At 44.2% G+C, this 20,136-nt stretch overlaps 1 protein-coding gene across 10 annotated transcripts in view; it reads left to right on the forward strand.

The window, feature by feature from the left end:
* Amotl1 (angiomotin like 1) overlaps positions 1-20,136 on the forward strand; it is a 157,020-nt gene that overhangs the window by 122,749 nt on the left and 14,135 nt on the right. For all 10 annotated transcript variants that reach the window (XM_047516618.1, XM_047516621.1, XM_047516620.1 and 7 more), the window contains 3 exons: positions 6,463-6,608; positions 12,542-12,691; positions 17,837-18,027. In XM_047516618.1, the coding sequence (XP_047372574.1) occupies positions 6,463-6,608; positions 12,542-12,691; positions 17,837-18,027 (487 nt within the window). The remainder of the gene's footprint in view (positions 1-6,462; positions 6,609-12,541; positions 12,692-17,836; positions 18,028-20,136) is intronic.

Consider the following 20,136-nt stretch of genomic DNA (forward strand, 5'->3'; position numbering starts at 1 on the left):
AAAGAGCATCCTAGTGATCTTTTCATTACAAAAAAGAAAAATCCGCTCAAGCTAGCCTAAGCCCAAATAAGAGGACAGTGTTTTAACTTTATATAATGTGTAATGGAGCTCACAGGCAGGATGTGGTCAGGTCTCCCCCAGGGCTAAGGACCAGGGCTAGAAGCCTGTGAGAATCAAGTCACAGCCTGTACTTGGGAGTCTGTGACTGTTAGAAAGTGTTTCCTGCTCTCCTCATATAGACCCTCATCCACCCTTTCAGTATACATCTTCTTGATCCTTCATTCCCTTCAGTGTGGCTTTCTCTGGTTTTACCCAGAGAGAAATAGCTAGGTTGCCCATCCTGTCCATTACCACCTATCCCAGACTCCCACTTACAGATTCCCAAATGAGAGACTGGTTGGATTACCTCTGCCGTGGCCCTATAGGTTGAATCAGCTGTCAGATGGGAGTTGTAGGTAGAGGAAGATGGGAAGGACTTTATGCTGTGGATGTGGTTTCCTGCCACAACTTATCCTGCAGATGGAGGTTTGTTGTGGATTCCTCTTTGGAATGGGGCATTAACTGGGCAGATACCTGAAAGTTGTCTACTCTAGACAGAATCCAAGTTAGGAAGCCTTTACTCTGGCAGGCCTACTCCCAGTGAACTCCAGTGCTGGGATCCTCTGCCATTATACACAAGAGGGTCTGGGCACTGTCTGCCATGTCTCCCATCAACCTCCCACCCAGCCTCCTCTGTCTATGGCATCTTCTTTTTAAGTGCATTTCACTCAGAGAGTCTCAAATGACACCCCAAAGTCACTCTCATCAGTCAAAACAAGATTTCTAGTCATTGGCATTTTAGGAAAGGTTTGTTGAATTGTGCTTGCCTCCTCTTCCTTTAACTCTGTCACCACCATATGCTTTTCCTACATCTAAAGCAATTACCTTCCTCGAGAAATGCCAGGGAGATACCTGACTCTTCAGAACCAGATGCTGTCATTATGGGAATCATTTGAGATTTGCAGCTGAAACAGATTAGCTTGTTTTTATGCCTACACAACACTCCAGAATAGATCTAACCCTGTGGACTCCTAATTCAGTCTGATAACAGTTAACCATAGCTGCAGATGAAAGAAGCAAAGAGGAAGAGAAACATCGATCTTTTGGGTCACCCCTGGGTCAGACTGGCAGCAGCTGGACTCCTCCATCCCCTCAGCTCTCTGGCCCATAAGGAAAAATGCATCAAAACTCATTGTAAGCTGGGCATAGTGGCACATGCCTGTAATCCCAGTGGCTTGGGAGGCAGGAGGATAGCGAGTTCAAATCCAGACTCCACAATGGGAGGCACTAAGCAACTCAGTGAGAACCTGTCTCTAAATAAATACAAAATAGGGCTGGGGAATGTGGCTCTTTGGTCAAGTGCCCTGAATTCAATCCCCGGTACCAAAAAACAAACTCATTTTATCAGAAAAGCTTGGGAATTCATTCTTTCTTGAGAAGGGCCAGGTTACAGATTTGCTGTCCTCATGATTTCCAGCCATATGGAACACTGAGTTAGAAGATGGCTGCAGAGCCCACCCACAGGCAGACCCCACCCTCAGTATTTCTCAATAGAAATTACTGGAGTCCACTGTCCTGTGATCCAGCCAGCAGTGGAGCTCAGTGCCCAAATAGAAGTCACAGAAACAGTGTCAACAGGCTGTTCACTTTGAACTGGTAGGGAGAGGGTAGGGTGGAGAGGGAGCATCCTCACATTAGAGAGCCCAGTTCTGGTTTCTATTCACTTCTGCTCTTTCCTCAAGCAAAAACCACAGTGGGGCCACCACTGACCTTGTAGCAGTATCAGAGCTCATTTTGTTTCAGACTTCTCATTTGTCAAATGGGACCAATGGGAGGATTAGAGAAGGTTCTGCTGGTAAGTTTCCAGGAATATGTTAGCTCTTGTTATTATTTATCAAGTTCCTTTTATGGGCCAAGTCTTCTGGTAAGCATTTTAATGATAGCCATCTTAGTTCTCCACAACAGTCCTGCACTCTTGTTAGTTTCATTGGAAGAGATGGAGTCTCAGCGAGGTGAAGTCACATGTCCAGAGTCAACTGGTATTTGTGAAGGCGCCAGAATCCAACCAGGCTGGCCTCACCTCAGAGCTTGTGCCATCGCTGTGGTTTCAAGAGTAAACAGTGTACAAGCAGACATCCTCTGTGCAGTGGGCACAGAGCCATCAGGCTAAACAACCCTGCTCCACACCGTTCTGGGTAATTCATATCCACTGAGTAAACAGACCATTCTGGGCACGATTTCCCTTGTGTCAACTTGCCTGTTCTAGGAATTCTCAGTATACATGTTGGAGCCCAGCCAAAAATTCACCAGGAGTCTGGTCTTTTTTGAGATCCATCTCATGGGACTTAGATAGTAATAAACTGAAGGACCCTTCAAAAAAAAGGAAAAAAAAAAAAAAAAACAAACAAAAACAAAGGACCCTTCCTAGGTGCTGATTTCACTCTGGGAACCCCCCTTGGCATCTCCCAATGAACGACTTTTGAGAAAGTCTTGCACACCTCAGAGTTCCCACATCTTAAAGGAGTTGGGGAGCACAGCTGCCCTACCTGTGACTCACTGCCTCCAACTCCTCTTTCCTCACTCCAGGCCTCGGTAGACCTCTTTTCTGTTCTCATAGCACTACCTGCATGCGTCTGTTAGAGCAACTTGTCATGTGGCCTTTTCCATGTCCTGGCCTCTCTTCCTTCCTGTGTGAGAACAGAATGCACTCCTTAACTCACCTTGTAGCCCCAGATTCTGTCACATTTCCTGGAACAGTAGTAATAATCAGATTGTTATCCTAGTCGACATTTATTGGGTACTTAATTGTCCCTTTTGAAGTAGGTACTATTGAGATCCTTTAAAAGTAAGGAAAATGGGGCACATAGAGGTTTACTTACTTTGAAAGTCAAAAACCATGGATGGTAGAGCTGCATAAGAACCCAAGTACCCTGAATCTAGACTCACGCTTTTAACCATATTCTGTGTTGCCTCTGTGCAGTGCCTGATTAATGTGTATAAATGGTTCTGTATGTGAATGTAATTACTGTGTTTTGAGAAATATGATCTGACCATGGCATCCTTTAATCTGTGACATACTTAAATTTCATGTCCTGCTTCTGTGATTCTGCAGTGCATGTCTGTGCCTGTGGGCACAGGAGAGGCAGCCCTTGTGAGTATGCATTAGAGAGGTACAAATGCAAATTCTGTCTCCCCCATCCATCAGTATCATGTATTGGGGAAAGTCACTTACACATTCTTAGTGACATTTTCCTCAACTGGAAAATAGGAATAACAATGGTGCCTACCTCATACAGTAACTCAGAATAGAGGAAAATATCAAGGAAATACTTAAAGCGAGTGATATAAGTATCTGTTCCTGGAACACAGTACTCACTCAACAAACATGAGCAGGTATTGTTGTAATTATCACTGTCGTCATGAATGTTGTTTTTAAAAAACTTGATTGATAGTACTATTTCCTATCAGTGGGTGAAGAGCTCTGAGCCTGTGTGAGCAATAAAGATGTAGCTGCAACATGAAGTCCAAAGTCACCAAACTCAGGACAGAGATGCTTTGCCCCATATATTGCAAAGTATTCCAGAGCTTATGGAGTTTCATCAAAATGTGCACCTTTGTAGTGAACTGTGTGGGATTCAGGGAGCCTGGGCAGGGAGTGAACTGGGGCAGTACATGGTCAGTACAAGCCTCTGATGAGCAGTGACCTCTCCATGAACAATGGGACAAAGATAGAGTGGACAGCTGTACAACAGAGGCTGATGGGAGATCACAGGGATGCTGAGTGCCTAATAGCTAACAAGAGCTACAATTTCTTGTTCAGTTGGCATTGAACTTGACATGTAAGAGAAACTCATTCACTCACTCAACAATATTATTCAGCCAGGCACTCTTTAAGGCCAGGGAATCAAGAATAAAGAAGATAAAATATTCAGGTCTTTTGTGCTTTATATTCATACCATCTCCATTAACAGAGGCATCATGACAATACTGTGATGTAAATGCTGTCATTTTCGTTTGGGAGATTAGGAAGCTGAGATTCAAAGAGGTCCAGTACCTTGCCTGGGGCCTTGTAATGGGGATGTGACAGGCCTAGGATTTGAATCTATGTCTTTCTGGTCCTGAAGTCAGTTCTTCAGCCACTCCATGATACTACATAGCAAGGAAAGAGTGAATGCTGGAATTGTATATATTGCAGGGATTTGTTAATTCAGAACTCTATCTTGGCAGCTGCTGTTGTGTCATAGTAATAATTGCAGTCATCAATTTGCAAAACAAGGAACTTTGGTTGTAGCTCTTGTTCATGAGCCCCACCTGTCATTTTTCTGCTTCTGATCAAAATTGATGTATACTCAGCAGCCTCAACAAAGAGAGGAACTTTTGTGTTTAGGTCAGTAACTAGGTAGAGGCCCTGGAATCCAGTGGTTCATTCCCAGGCGTGCCTGCTTAGTAATTCCTGAGTGCCCTCCAAGATTAGACAAGACCAGCAGGTTCCATGTCCATTGAAATATTATCCAAACCCAGGGAGCTGGTGCTCAGATGTCAATGAGTTTGAACAGCAAGAAAGAAATGCTGTGGTCCATTCAGGGCTGTGGGTGGTGGGTTCTGGATCTGGTGAGCAGCTGTTGACCCATTTGTTCAGGCTTTTGCATGCCCGTTTTCCTTGGATTGGAAAGGTTTCACAGGTAGCATTTCAAATGACACTGAAAGGGGAAGGAGGAGGGCAGTTGGTCACTGCAATAAAGCACAAAGAGCCCAAAAGTAGTGCTGTGTTTTGGGTCAGGATCTTGGTGGCTCATTTTGTTTCTAGGAAGCACAGGCACTACTTAAGATTAAAAGTCCACTATGCAGTCTGTCACTCAGAAGCTGCTCCACATCCTCTGATCCCATCAACATAATTTCGCAATGCGAGGGTGGTGCAGTCATGTGGGAAGGATGTATGTAGTAGGACGTGGGAAGACCCGGGTTCTGGACCTGACTTGACCCCAGCTGGCAGTGGGACCTTGGACAAGTGCCTTTGCTCCTCTGGGCTTTCCTTTCCTTACCCATAAAGCAAAGGGAATGGAACTGAATATTGATCTTCCCTATGATCCCTTCTGGCTCCAGAGTTGTGAGTTTGTTTTGTTATTTGTAGCTGTATAATCTTTTTATTTTCAGTTCTTCAAAACCACACTTCCTGCTCCTTTATTGCAGCATTCTTTCTTGCTTCAGAGTCCCAGTGCTTGTCCTTAATTTCTGATAACTATTTATTAAATTAATGAGTGGCTATATGTAGTAGGAAGTAATGAGTGCGTGCTACCACTATTAACATGCTGGTGTAGCATCCAGACTTGGACTCTCTGTGCTTCAGGGTGGATTACTAGGATTGCCTTCAAATGACATGGGCATACTGAAATCAACTTCTGACTATTGCTGTTGCAATTATATGTCTTATTTTCTATAAATATGGAATAGTGTGTGTGTGATTTTGTAACCATCTTTTATAAATGATGAAGTCTTTTTCTATGTCACCAGGATTCTCTTATTTAATTTTAATGGCTGCATCCTATTCTATTGTAGAGTTTATAGGAGTTTTTAAAACCGATTCCTTGCCCTTACTCTTATATTAACTTCCAAGTTTTCCACACCATAAATTACAATTTATTTTAAAAACAAAATATATTGCTTTTATAACAAGAAACATGTTTCCCTTAAGAAAAGCTTATCCCATGACTCTGTGGACACCTCTGCTTAATCCAGAACAGGAGTCTGTAGAGGGAAATGGAGAGAGGTAACTGAGGACACCCCAGTCTGGCTCCCACATGCAGAGAGAACCACAATCACTGTCAGTTATATTGCAGTTGAAGGACTGAAAAGCAGTTTTCCTAAGTCCAAAGCATTATCTCTTTCCCCTCTTGAACAGGACGAGGAGAAAATGTGGGACTAGGTCATATGGAAAGAGGATCCAGCTGGAGATTAAGTCCTGGACTTGAAACTCCCCTCTGCTGTCTGGCCTCAGACAAAATAAACCTTTGGTTTATTTTTCTGTGAATTAGAATATTTGTATTATTACTTCTAGTGCCTGCCCTTACATCACAGACTTGAAAGATGGAAGCAGAGGAGGTCGAGCATAAAATGAGATAGTGGGTACAAGATTGATTGATTTGAAGTCATTGTCCTAGAGAAGTGAGTTATGGAGAGCGTGGCTAGTTCTTGTGTATTCTTCATCTCTGGAACTGCAAACTGGAATGTCTCTGGAGTTAGCAGTGGTTTTTTAGAAAGTCCTCACCTTATACACTGCTGTTAAGAGAGAGCAACAGCAGTAATTCAATCCTTTACCGTTTGCATGCGTTTTTATTTTTAATCCTTGCCAGATGTAGACTGGCAGTGAGCCCAGAGACTCAGCTTTTTCTGATAGAGGTGGTTTTGTTCTTGTTCTCCTTCTAGACAAAGAATTCTTAAAGGAAAAGGAGAAGTTAGAGATGGAGTTAGCAGCTGTGCGAACTGCGAGTGAGGACCATCGGAGACACATTGAGATCCTGGACCAGGCTTTGAGCAATGCCCAGGCCAGAGTCATCAAACTGGAAGAGGAGGTGAGACCAGGCTGGAGGGTGATTGGATCGGGAGGAGGGAGGCAGAGCCCAGAGGGCCTCCACTTCCTTTTCCTACCCCTGCTACTTTAACCAGATCCAGTTCCAAGGAGTTGAGACAGGGGAGGGAGGTGGGAAACAACCCAAATATAAATGAATAAAAGCAGTTTATCCACCCCAGAGCCAGGCAAAGTATGAAAGGCACACATGAATACCATCAGCAAAGAGCTCACAGCCTGCAGCCCATTGGTAGGCAAGTGTCCAGAGCTGGAAATAAATGTAAGGACTGGAAAGCACTGGTGCCTATGCAGAAAAGAGACTAACAATTTTTCAAAAGTAGTTTAGCTGCTGTGTCTTTGGGCTCCCAATTACATAGAAAAAGGCAAAAGCCTTCTGATGGAGTAGTGCGGGGTGGTATCCAGTAGATCTGTCTCCAATTTCCAGAGGTTTTCTTGACCATAAGTACTTCCTGCCCCCATTCCAGGAAATTTTGATCCCACTCAGACACTGGATTTAGTAGAGTCTGATGAAATCACCCTTCAGCTTCACTCTTGTGATGTGTACTTTCCCTTTAAGTCTGACTGAGGAGTCAGAATGAACATTTCTGAGGTCCAAACCAGAGGAGCCAGGCCGTGAGGCCAAGGCAAGAGAGGAGGAGAGGTGCAGCCAGGCAGTCAGGAGCCTGTGCCCGCACCATCCAGCTCCCTGGGGGCACTGGCACCTCTGTGCTATGGAGATGACCTGAGCAGGATTCATCATGGGAGGCAAATGTGCCATGTCGGCAAGAGGCTTAACTAAAATCGTCCACATCAGTGCTCAGTTGGGGGCCTTGGTACACAGAAAACAACTATGCAACTGTGATTATTGAAAAAAAAAAGTTTTCCCTTCACAAAATATCACCTGGTGCCAGGTAATTCAGATGTCCCCACAAACCTCAATTATAAGGGAAATGCAGTTGGAGAGGAGGATGTTCCGTAAACAAGAGTCTTGCCCAATGGAAGCCTTGGAAACTCCACAAGTCCTGTGTAAAGGACTATGATTCTAATACCACTAGGAGAATCCCAAGCAACCCCTGAGTGTTTCATTTGTTCCCACAGAAAATGACCTTAACCCCTTAAGGACAGAAGGCCTATTCTAAGGAAAGGAGGCCTGGACTTACATTGTCATCACTGAAATTATTTCTTTTTTTTTTTTTCCATTTTTTTTTTTATTATTGTAAACAAATGGGATACATGTTGTTTCTCTGTTTGTACATGGCGTAAAGGCATACCACTTGTGTAATCATAAATTTATATAGGGTAATGTTTGATTCATTCTGTTATTTTTTTCCCTTCCCCTCCACCCCTCCCACCCCTCTTTTCCCTCTATACAGTCCTTCCTTCCTCCATTCCTGCCCCCCTCCCTAAACCTAACTCTAACCCTAACACTAACCCCTCCCACCCCCCATTATGTGTCATCATCCACTTATTAGCGATATCATTCGTCCATTGGTTTTTTGAGATTGGCTTATCTCACTTAGCATGATATTCTCCAGTTTCATCCATTTGCCTGCAAATGCCATAATTTTATCATGCTGATATCCGTATTGGTTTCCCCCTGAATGTAATTTGGTTCTTTTCTCTCACAGCCTTTAAAATTCTGCCTTTATTTTGTATGTTAGGTATTTTCATTATAATGTGCCTTGGTGTGGGTCTGTTGTAATTTTGTGTATTTGGAGTCCTATAAGCCTCTTGGACTTGATTTTCCATTTCATTCTTCAGATTTGGGAAATTTTCTGATATTATTTCATTGAACAGATTGTTCATTCCTTTGGTTGTTTCTCTAAGCCTTCCTCAATCCCAATAATTCTCAAATTTGGCCTTTTTATGATATCCCATAGTTCTTGCAGATTCTGTTCATGATTTCTTACCGTCTTCTCTGTTTGTTCAACTTTGTTTTTGAGGTTAAATATTTTGTCTTCCATATCTGAGGTTCTGTCTTCCAGGTGTTCTATCCTATTGGTTGTGCTTTCTATGGAGTTCTTAATTTGGTTTATTGTTTCCTTCATTTCAAGGATTTCTGTTTGGTTTTTTTTCAATATCTCTAACTCTTTATTGAAATGATCTTTTGCTTCCTGAATTTGCTCTGTTAACTGTCGATTGGTGCGATCATTCAATGCCTGCATTTGCTCTTTCATCTCATCGTTTGCTTCCCTAATCATTTTAATTATGTACATTCTGAATTCCCTTTCTGTCATTTCTTCTGCCATGCTGTCGTTGGATTCTATTGATGTAACATCTAGATTTGTTTGGGGCATTTTCTTCCCTTGTTTTCTCATATTGTTCAGGAATCAGTGGGTCATTAAGATATTGCAGATTTCCTCTATCAACTTATAATGTCCCTGAAGATTGCTAGTATATCCCCTCTTATCCTTCAGTAGCCTGAAGTCTTGGAGGAAGTTGATAATGTGGAGCTCCACGAAGAAGCTGCCTCTCTAGGGGTGGTGACCCTCGGGTGGCGTATATTCCCTGCTAGTGGTCAGAGGTGCCTCCACTTGTTGACCAATGGTCATCCAACGGGGAACTAGGCTGCGGGCTGAGGCAAGGCCTGTTTGTGCCTGTGTCTCTGGCTTTACCGTCCCTGTGGGAAAACCTCTCCCGGCAGGGAAGACTCACTCGGTGGGGACGTCTCGCTGGTCAGTTCCCCTCCTAGAGGTTCCCCTCAATCTACAACTACCGCCTGGGCTGGGCTGTCTTCCTCTGCAACGTTCCCAGGGGCCCGGACCCACCTCCTGGGCCTGGGAGCCTCACCCTCCGCAGGCGAGTCTCCTTAGGCTGCCTCTCCCAGAGAAGCTGCCCACAGTCCTGGAAACTTCGCTCCACCCCTAGGCATGTCTCTGTGCGGCTCTTCCCGCAAGAAGCCACCTAGCTCCTGGGACCCTGCTCTGCACCTAATCGCCTGGCTATGCGGCCCCTCCTCTGAGCTGCCACCTGGAGCCCCGTACAATAGCTCCGATACCCAGAGACCTGCCACACACCTCCTCCTCCGGACAGCTGCCCAGTTTCTGACGCAGTCACTAGGAGCCCAAGCAACTCACTTTGCGTCTCCTCCTCCCGCCAACTGCCCGTAGCCCTAGGCAGTCACTCCAAGCCCAAGTGACCCGCCCTGTTCCTCCTCCTCCTCCTTGGGGTAGCCCCCCCGGTGTTCAGGAGCAGTGACTCCGAGACCAAGCAACCCACCGTGCTCCTCCTCCAGGCAGGCCACCGGTGTTCAGGAGCGGTCGCTTTGAGTGCAATCAACTCACCACTCGCCTCCTCCTCTGGCAACCGCCTGTGGCTCTGATGCAGTCACTCCTTAGACCAAGCGACCCGCCGCGCTTCTCCTCTTCCTCCGGGCAACCCCCTGGTGTTCAGAAGCGATCACTCTGAGTCTAAACAGCTCGCCACGCAGCTCCTCCTCAGGCAGCCGCCCGGAGCCCCAGTGGTTGCTCCAAGTCCAAGCGCTGTGCTGAGCCGCCTCCTCTACGATGATCCCAGTTGTCCGTGTTTACCACTCCAGTGGGGGGAGGGGCGTCTCGCCGAGCAACTCTACTTCACAAAGTTCCCTGTGTTCCGGGGCTACCGCCCCATCCGGGACGCCTCCCCAACGGGAGAGACTCACCTGGCGGCTTTGAGTTGGTCCCAAGTCTCTCACTATCTCCTCTTTTGAATCCTGTGTCCTGGAGCAACGTGAAATGCAGCCGCCCTCTAGGCCGCCATCTTGAAACTCCCCTGAAATTATTTCTTGTGGCTCTGTCTTCCTTGTGTGGAGCTAAGTACAGTCATGATTTTTTTTTTAAATTGTTGTTTTAAACATTGTTTTAAATAACAACGTTTTTGTTCTGTTAAAGTGAAAGCTGGCTGTGGGCCCCTGGAAGACAGGTTCTTCACAATCGCCATTATGGTCTTTTCTTGTCATTATTTTTATGGAACATCCTTGTTTAGTTGAGTCTCATGCATCTGGCTTCTAGCCTCACTGCTTACTCTTATTAAAGTTTCTTTTGAAAGGTCTTAATTCAGTGCACATGTCTACACTAGCTCATTGTGGTGGTTGAAATTGGATTGTAGAGCCAGGCCTGGAACTGAGATGTGAGCCCCAAGACACCCCAGCTGTTTGACCTTGAACAAGTCACTCAGCTTCTTTGAACTTGGTTTTCTCAACTCTCAAGTGGGAATAATAAAGAACTTTAACTTCCTGCTGTCTTTGGGAGGATTGAATGAGATACTACGTTACAAAGCACCGTGCTTGGTGTGGTAGTGCTCTAACGATGTTTGTTCATATCATCACTATTACAGATCATTCTCATCATGATGTACTCCTACTAGACTCAAGGTTGATGAAAAGTGAAGGAGACAGTTCATACCTTCAGGGACCTTGCAGTTGCTTGGGGATAATATTCATTCATTTATTCAACAAATACACATTAAGAGCCTACTGGGTGTTAACTCTATTCCAGGCATTGAAGACACACTGCTCATTGCCCAGCAGGGACCAAAACAGACAAAGATCATGCTGGCTTGTATTCTGTTGACTGCACACTCAGGAAACTGTGTACAGTGGAAAATGTACAAATGAATGGTATATAAAATATTTAATCACTGAGGCTTCTAAAAAGCATAAAAACTGTGCTTACTAGGTTCTCAAAAGTCTACTAAATTGAGTCAAACATTCAAAAGCGTAATGAATGAAAGGTCTAGATAAGAACTGAACCCCCAAAACAGGAGTAGAAAAATCTTTCAAGTTGCTGTCCCTCTTTGAAAGATCAGAAATGCCTCCATTTTCTTCCAGTGACTTCCAACAGGACAGGATAATAGGTGTAGCATACGGCAGTGCTGCCTACTAAGTCGGAAACCCCACTTAGAAGCAAGCTGCAAAGTCACTAGCACATCCTAACTTTCCAATGTGATCTCTGCTTGAGCTCAGGTTTGAATTGCCTGCAAGGCATTGGCACACCCAGGTGCAGAATGACAGGAAATTGAATCTGGGACCAGATCAAGTAAATGCCTCAACCTGATTTTTAGCATCAGCCAGTTCCTAGAAATCTAGAAATGTGCCTGAATTTATGAACATGAGCCAAATTCCCAAATGGAAAAAATCAAAGTCTGAGGGTAAGATTTTGAGGTTGTTGTCATGATCCTAAATCCGTGCCTGATGTGACTTTTATATAAATCATTTCAACCTTAATTTCCATTTCCTCAGGCATTGTGTTGAGTTTCAGTATGCCCTTCCTGTCTCTTCAGGGCCATTAAGAACTCAGCTATAAAGGACTCTGAAATCTTCAGGTGAAAATTACTCCATTAAGTATCTATTAAAAAAATGTTATATTCAAATGGGTAAATATTCATATATACATACATAATTCCCTTATTAGAAAGATCATATTATAGAAAAATAAAAAATAATGAAATAATAAATTATTTTTCATACAGAATATTCATACACAGAAATTACTATTCTGCCTCACAGATGAACATGGTTAATACTTTATTTCCTCCCAGTCTTTTTTCATAGACAAACATATTTGTGAAGATGTTGTATATAAGTTTTGATTCAGGATTTTTTATTTAACACTATAGAACAAGCATTTCTTCATGATATTAAAAACTTTCTCTCAACCTCATTTCCAGTGCCTGCATATGCTGTAATTATTAATCAATGATCAAGCATTGAGCTCAAAACTGGACAAATTACCAAATGCAGGTGTCCAGGGAGGGTCCTCCATTTCAAACTTCCTAATCACTCCAGTGTAACTGATGACCTTTGTGTGAATCTTTTCTGTCACAGCAGCCCTGAGGGACAGGAGGAGGATGCTCACACAGCTGTGGTTTAAATAGGATCTCCAGGTATTCCGACCCCCTCCTCCACCATTGAGAATGACTGGTCTCAATCCTGTGCTCTCTTTGCTGTTCTGCACTCAGCTGCGAGAGAAGCAAGCCTACGTGGAGAAAGTTGAGAAGCTGCAGCAGGCCCTGACCCAGCTGCAATCTGCATGTGAGAAGCGAGAGCAGATGGAGCGTAGACTGCGAACATGGCTGGAGAGAGAGCTGGATGCACTGAGGACCCAGCAGGTGAGGGACAGGGTTGGGTGGCAGGTGAACTAGACACATCAGTACCCAAATTCGTGGAGGCCCTTGTGAGCCAGCCACTACAGTCTGCCCCGAGTGCAGCGGGGGGAGTCAGGTGGTCCACTCACTGCAGAGAGACAAATGTCCTCACAAAGAGGAACAAAGGAGTCAACAACTTGGGGCTGTGAGAAGGAAGGAATGTGCCTTTAAATGGCTTCAAGAGGAGAACATTTGAGGTGGACTTTGAAAGGTGAGTTTTTTGAGCATTTGGGGGCAATACCATGGAGGTAGAGGAAGAAGATATGTAAAAGAGAGAGTTGTAAAATATCATGGCAAGACTAGGGCAGTTTGGGTGCAGCTGTGAGAATACAGGTGAAGAGCCATGACTCCAGCACAGAAGGCCTTTGGTCAAGTAGAGGGATTGGTCTTGTTCCTATAGTTAACAGAGAGCCAACACCTGTGAGTCTTTTAAGTTGAAGGGCACAGAAGATCAGGGGCAGAACTGTCTAGAGGACAGATGGTGACCAGCCTGAAGGCTGTTAGTGTGGTGTAGGAGTAGAGTCTGTGGAGCAGCTGAAGGTACTAGTAAGAGGTTAGAATCATAGAACTACCCCTGGGAAGTAACACTGGCCATAAGCTATTCCTTCTGCCTCTTCTCTGCTGGCAACAGAGAGGAAATAATAGAACTCACCTCTGAGTAAGTGTTGAATGGAACACTCCAGCTCAGGGTCTGTGGGTGCTTCAGCAGAGAGAAGTCTGCAGGAAAGCTTCATTCCAGACTCATCAAAGATTCCTGGCTGCAGATAACACTGGGTTTGTCCATCTTTTGCAAGCATGGTGGACAAGGCCTTTTGTGGAGCTGATGAAGGGTGTGCTCTATGTTGGGATACCAGGAAATGCAAGGCAAGCCCTGTGGAATTGTCTACTGGATAAAGCATAGTGGTTGTGATTGAAACACTTGAAAACACTTGAAAGCATGCTCTCGGGCCTGCTCCACCCTCTTGCCTGGCAGGCCATGCAGTTTCCGCTGGGTGTGTGCACTTGGCAAAAGAAAATGTTACCAAGATTGCCCAGAAAATCCAGAAACCCACCCTGACCTCCCACCACCTTGCTTGATTGATGGACTGCAAGGAAGAGCAGGTTTCTTTCTCTGGTCTTCTGAGACTTAGAACCTTTGCCACATATGCTGGCATCAGTTAAGCCCTTCGCCTGTTCTCTCTTACTGAGATCTGAACCTCCCCAACATGAGGACAGGCTTCCCTGGTATCAAGTACAGTAGAGCCCGGTGAATCTTTGGCTGACAAAATGGGCACATCTCAATTCTTAGAGTCAAAAGGAATGTTCGTTTCCAGTTATTGTGCTAACCACACCCTGCAGTGTGATTACTGAATTTGGCTCTTCTTTTGAGTGCTCTGAAACCAGACTCAACTCTGTTATCCTTGTGGTGTATCAAGAAGAAGAAATGTGAATCTGGAATTATTTGAAAAATACCATCATTGCCACAGAGGACAGTTCACTGCACACATGCAGACTCAGGCTCTCTCAGACCTGCAATAGCAGTGCTCCTGTCATATGCAGAGGTTGCTGACAGACTAAGCACACTTCAGAGGGCCCCCCTGTTAGAATTGAGGTTCTTTCGAGAAATTACTCTGCTTGCCGTTTGGGTCATCTTCAGGAACTGATAGTAGATCCACAGATCTGCAGCTGTGTATGACTGACATGAGACCAGAGATGGGGAGACAGTCTTTACAGTTGAACGGAACATTGGTGGTTGGCATTTCTTTCCAAATAATATTGCAGTTTGATTTGTTTAAAATGAGAGTATTATTATATCCCCTGTGATATGAAATATACTCAGAGATTTTCCTGTTGCCTTTGCTCTCTCATTAAAAGAATGTGTTATTTTTATTTTTCCCTATAGTACTTCTTTATTTTTTAATTTTACCCATGGATATACATTATTCTATAACCAGAAAAGGTAAAAATATTGCAAAATAACACAACCAAAAATTCTTGAGTTTTGCCCCAGTGCCATGTGGCAGATGCCATAAAGTATAGAGTCTGGTCACACTCAGGTCTGAAGCCCATGGACTAGTGTGGAGCAATTGTGCTGACACCTGCCAGGGATGACTTGGAGCACACCTGGGGACACAGGATCATCTGAGCATCTTGGCCTTTCTCCCATTGTTTCCTCCTTACTCACCCACACAGCCACTCATGTGCCTTCCCCTTCTTGACTTGGATGGGGGCAGCCTTGGGAGAGCTTCCGCAGCCCACACCACACCCTGCTCCTTCAACCCCTGTGGCAATCAGGCATTTATCCCACCCCTTTAGAAATCATGCTGAGGTCACACTATAACAAAGCCTGGGGTCATCTCCACCCTCAGCAAAGCAGTAAGACTAGCCACCCTGTCTGGCCACTTTCCATAGGACATGATTCTGAAGAGACTTTTGAGAGAGTAGAGTACTTATTGGATCAACACCCTACATGAGGGCTCTGCCCTTTGACTAACACCAGGATGCAGCTGAGTCTCTCTACCTGATCCCCTCTAACAACATAGAGCCCCCGGTGAGCTCCAGTTACTCCTGTGAGGTGTCCTGGACCCCTCCAGTAGGTTGGTCCATTGGAGATGAGCAGAGTACTATGGAATCCTATACTGATTTGGATAATGGTCTCCAGGGTTAGATGACCAGAACTGAATCCTGTCTCCTACCAGGGAGTAGCCCTGGAAAGTAATCTTTCTGAGCCTTAACTCCCTTGTCTGTAATGTGAGGAAATCGATTATACTTATCTCACTCTCATAACTACAATTGAGAAAATCTGCACAAAGTACTTCTTTAGCAATTGATTAGGAAAGAAAACCTTCAGTTCTGCTTTTATTAACATCATCACCTTCAGCATCATTTGAAGACTTTGGGCATTCTTAGTACCCTGTCCCAAGTTTTCCACTTACTCAACTTTTCCACTGAAAAAAAAGGGTGACAAACAGAAGTGAGGCTAATTAAAGAGTGGGGGAGAGAAAGAGAGGTCAGGGCAACAGGACTAGCTTATAAAGAAGCCCAAGTAACTGATCTTGTCATTATAGGTCAACTCTCCTCTACCATGGAGGTGACACAGTACTTCAGTATCAGTAGAAACTGGGAGGGACATAAAAGAGAAATAAAATTTTAAAACATAGGGGAATTTATATTTTTTAAGAGCTCGCAACTTTTTTTTTTTTTTTAAACAAAGAGCTCAAACTAAACTTTCACTTCTTCCACAGTAGTCCTGTGGGATCCTATGAGAGAAGGTGGGATTGTTTTGGAAGCGGGAAGTGAGGCACAGGGAAGTTAAGGGGCCAGCCCAAGGTCATGTAGCTCATTGGGACATTCTTTGATGTGAACCCATCAACAGCAGAGATTTTGCCTGCATTGTTCATTGTCCTATCCCTGGCACACGGTACATGCACATTCACAGTACATATATGTGGACTAGCTAAATGGGTGGCAGAAGCTGTCCTACTTGACACTCATTTCGATTTTCTGACTAGCATGCTTACCCATTAGCCCATGTTTTCTGTACTCTTGAAGGCTGAAACTCGTGTATTTATTAAATAACTCTTAATGACCCAAATGAGGGGGTCTGTGAAGAGTTGTCATGATCTCACGTGAAGTCGAAAGGATTCTGAAAATCAAGCCAGCTGAGATGGTAACAGAAAGGATAGAGATAGAAACTGACAAGCATAGATGGCAGCTTACTGAGGCTGTGGGAGCTCTTTCTCGGAAAATTTCTAAAAATAGGGGAGCTTCTCATCTTGGTGGACTGATTCATCTGTCCTTCTGCCTGAGTCAGGGTCAAATGGGATCAGTTACTTCCTGTACAGGTCAGGTGAGGACAGGTATGTGCCTTTCACTGTGTTTTTACTTAAATGTGAGTCCCTGTGAAGCTGCCACTTTCTGGAATAATTTATATTTAGAATTTTAAAAAGCTGAATAGAAAAGCCCATAGGTCCGTTTGTTCTCTTCTCTGATAGGATTAGATTCCATCAATGTAGATCAATACCCAGCTGCAGTTGTAAGTAATTCCTGAGTCTTTTCTTAATCTAGAATATTGTGTAGGTCTGGGTGAAACATTTAAACACCTCTCACTTTGCAACTAGCTCTACATTTAAAATTTGTGATCACTGGAAAACATGAGGGGAATGCATGTTCCAGGATGTACAACAGCTGGGATGAAATCGTTCTCCTCTCAAGTGCAAAGGAAGCTGGCTCATGTTCAGACTGGGCACCTAACCCTGAGACTCTGAGATGTGCTGTCTCTGTTGCTGGTTTGAATTAGACTTTCCTGGAAAACCCCATCATCTCCTATGTCATGCTTCTTAGGGAAATTGCATACCTGAATTCAGAGAAAAAAATTCTGAAATGTGATCAGTCCAGATAATAGCCACTCTATTTCCTCTTACCAACACAGATGAAAAGAAAGGGCTAGAAAATGAGCTTGCCTTGTGTTAGACATCTCTTGCTTTCACATGCATTATCTAATTTGCTTCTCATTCTCAGGCCTCTGATGGGGCAAATCTTTCTACCTCCTCTGCTAGAGAGCCTGGTGGCTGAGAGCAAACATGTTGGTCATCTCACTCCTGCTTCCTGGCCTTTCCATTTTATCTCCCAGCCCCACAGGAAGCAAACAGCTGGAATCACTTCCTTGAATTCTGGAGAAGTGTCCTGGACACTGCTCTTGCTTTTGGTATAAGTTGACTGCATTGCCTTGGACAAGCTACTGTTGTCATGCAAAATCCCTGAGCTGTGGAGCCAGACTCGAGTTTGAATCCCAGTTGTACTACTGATTAACTGAGAGAATTTTACCATTAATATAACTTCTCAGAAGCTTAGTTTCTCTTTGTACAATTAGGATATTGTCTGTTTTACAGACTTGTATGGTTATTAAATGAGATAGAGGACTGTGGAGGTGAGGTGGCATGGTGTTTGGATCCACTGAGTTCCGGTGATACACATGGGAGAGAAGGAGCATGGGTACGATGGTCATGTGTATGGATTGCTGCAGGACTGGAGCACCCTGTGTGCTTCATGTGGGTAACTGTATTCAGGGTGGATGTGGTCAACTTAGAGTCCAGTTTGAGCACCACAATGTTATTTCTGCTCCTCCAGAAACATGGAAATGGCCAGCCAGCCAGTATGCCAGAATACAATGCTCCAGCCCTCATGGAACTCGTGCGGGAGAAGGAGGAGCGGATCCTGGCCCTGGAGGCTGACATGACCAAGTGGGAGCAGAAGTACCTGGAGGAGAGCACCATTCGGCACTTCGCCATGAGTGCTGCAGCCACAGCTGCAGCTGAGAGGTGAGACGGAGATGCTCTGCCCATCAGAAAAGCACCACGGGGAAGAACATCAAGACCAAACAAACAGGATCCAGAGTGGTCCAGGGGCACATCCCCAGGGGCAAACTTAGCTAAAGATACTCTCTTAGAGGCTGTAGTGCTATTGGAGAGCAAATGGTGTATATTCCTGGTGGATAGTTTGGCAGCATGGACCTTTCCTTTGGTTCCAGAATTCTCTTTCTAGACATTTATCTTAAGGAAATCACATGAGTGCCTGAAAAGTTATGTCCAAGGATGTCCATCCCAGTGTAGCTGAAAATACAACACATTTAAAACAACCTAGAATCCAATAAGATGAGATTAATTTAATACTCCAAAGTGCACCCACACATTGGGATACTATATGATCTTTTAAGAATGATGTCGTGAAAGTGTATTTTGTGATTCTTTCTTTTTTTTTTTAAGTGCTGGGGATTGAACCCTGGGCCTTGTGTGTGCTAGGCAAGCACTCTACCAACTGAACTATATCCCCAGCCCCTTGTGATTCTTTTTAATACTGGATCTGTATCATGAACCAGACAAGAACATATAATCATCATGTTGGCCTTCAGAGCAGGTACTGGTACTACAAGTAGAGGATCCAGACTAAGAGAGATTCATTGGTGGGTTCCATATTACGCTGGTAGGTAGTAGTGGACCTTGGTCACATGGAGATCTTTCTGACCTAAAATCTGATTCACATAGTTTAAAATCCTTTTCTGCTGCTGTTTACCTCTGTTGCTTTACTTTCTCTCTTTAGGTGCACAGCCTTTTTCTTACATTAATATTAGCTCAAAATATGCTGTAATCCACAAAAATCGCCCATAAAGACTGTTGTCCTAATGAACAAGGCAGTGTCCATTGCTTTTGTACTGTTGGGCCTTAGCTGCTGTCCAGATGGCTACCCACACTGAATGACTTTGCTTGGGCTCTTCAGGCCCCTTACTGTGTTTTATTCAGTTTATTTTTTTGCCCTGAAGTCATATTGGGCATTTAATTTACAGTCGTTTGAAGCTCACCAAAGTGTAGGGTCAGTATATTTGGAGGGGAGCCTCCAATCTCAAAGCAACATCCAAAAAACTAGACCTCTTAATAATTGAGGGCTATTGTTCTGCTTGGAATGGGAAAAGCCAGTTATGTAGCCAGCTCCTCATCACCTTGGAATATCTTATTTCTTCTCTAATGAGTAATGAAAGGCTTGCTGTGATGGAGGCGTTACTTTATATAAGCTGTTTATGCTCTTGGATTCATCATCAAGTAGGGAAGTATCCCTGGCAGCTCAAATGTTAACTCCAGGGACTGGAGAAAGCAATGCCATCAAATGGGCTAGGTATCCACTAGGCACCCCGGCATGCTGCACCTGGGAAGACCTGCAGACTCGTGTGGAAAGTGACGACTTGAAAATCATTTTCTAGCATGTATATGTTGCTTCTAAGTGTCTGTCGTTGCTGTGAGGGGAAACAGCCCAGAGTGTTATCAAGGTAAGACTCTGGGAATGGAAATGGACAATCTGAGACAGATATGATGCTCCAAAATTATGGAGTGAGAGAGTTGGAGGAAGTCATAACTTCCAGCCCAGTCCCCAACTCTACAGGTGGGAATAGTGAAACCTCTGACACATTTGTTGATTTTTACATAATTAAAATGTTTTTACTTTCAGCTTTTTGTTTTTTAAGCTAGTAAATAAATTACCTCTCTGTCCTGGGTATGAGAACAGAGCATCATAAAGTTACAGAGGAATTTGACCTTTTTAAACCAGATTTGGTTAGTGTATTGCTGTCAATGATGACCCTGGGGGTTTGCTTTCTCTGTGTGGATTTAGTGAGAGAATGCTGCACAGGGAGGCAGGACACCTGCATTCAAGGCCTCTCCATCTATTGCTGATGGTAGGGATGAGATGAGATGTGGGACAAGCCTTCAGAGTGTTTCTGACCTCATGTGTGAAATGAGAATTATAACTGGAGTGTTAAGAGCAAGAAACACATTCTTCTGACGGAGGATGTACATGTGTCACCCTGGAGAAATGACACAGGGGCCTTCATGTATCATTGTTGTTTCGATCTCTGTTAATTTTTCAGATTAGAGTCTGTT

Source organism: Sciurus carolinensis, chromosome 11, assembly GCF_902686445.1.
Source record: "Sciurus carolinensis chromosome 11, mSciCar1.2, whole genome shotgun sequence".
In the NCBI taxonomy this organism is placed as follows: domain Eukaryota; kingdom Metazoa; phylum Chordata; class Mammalia; order Rodentia; family Sciuridae; genus Sciurus; species Sciurus carolinensis.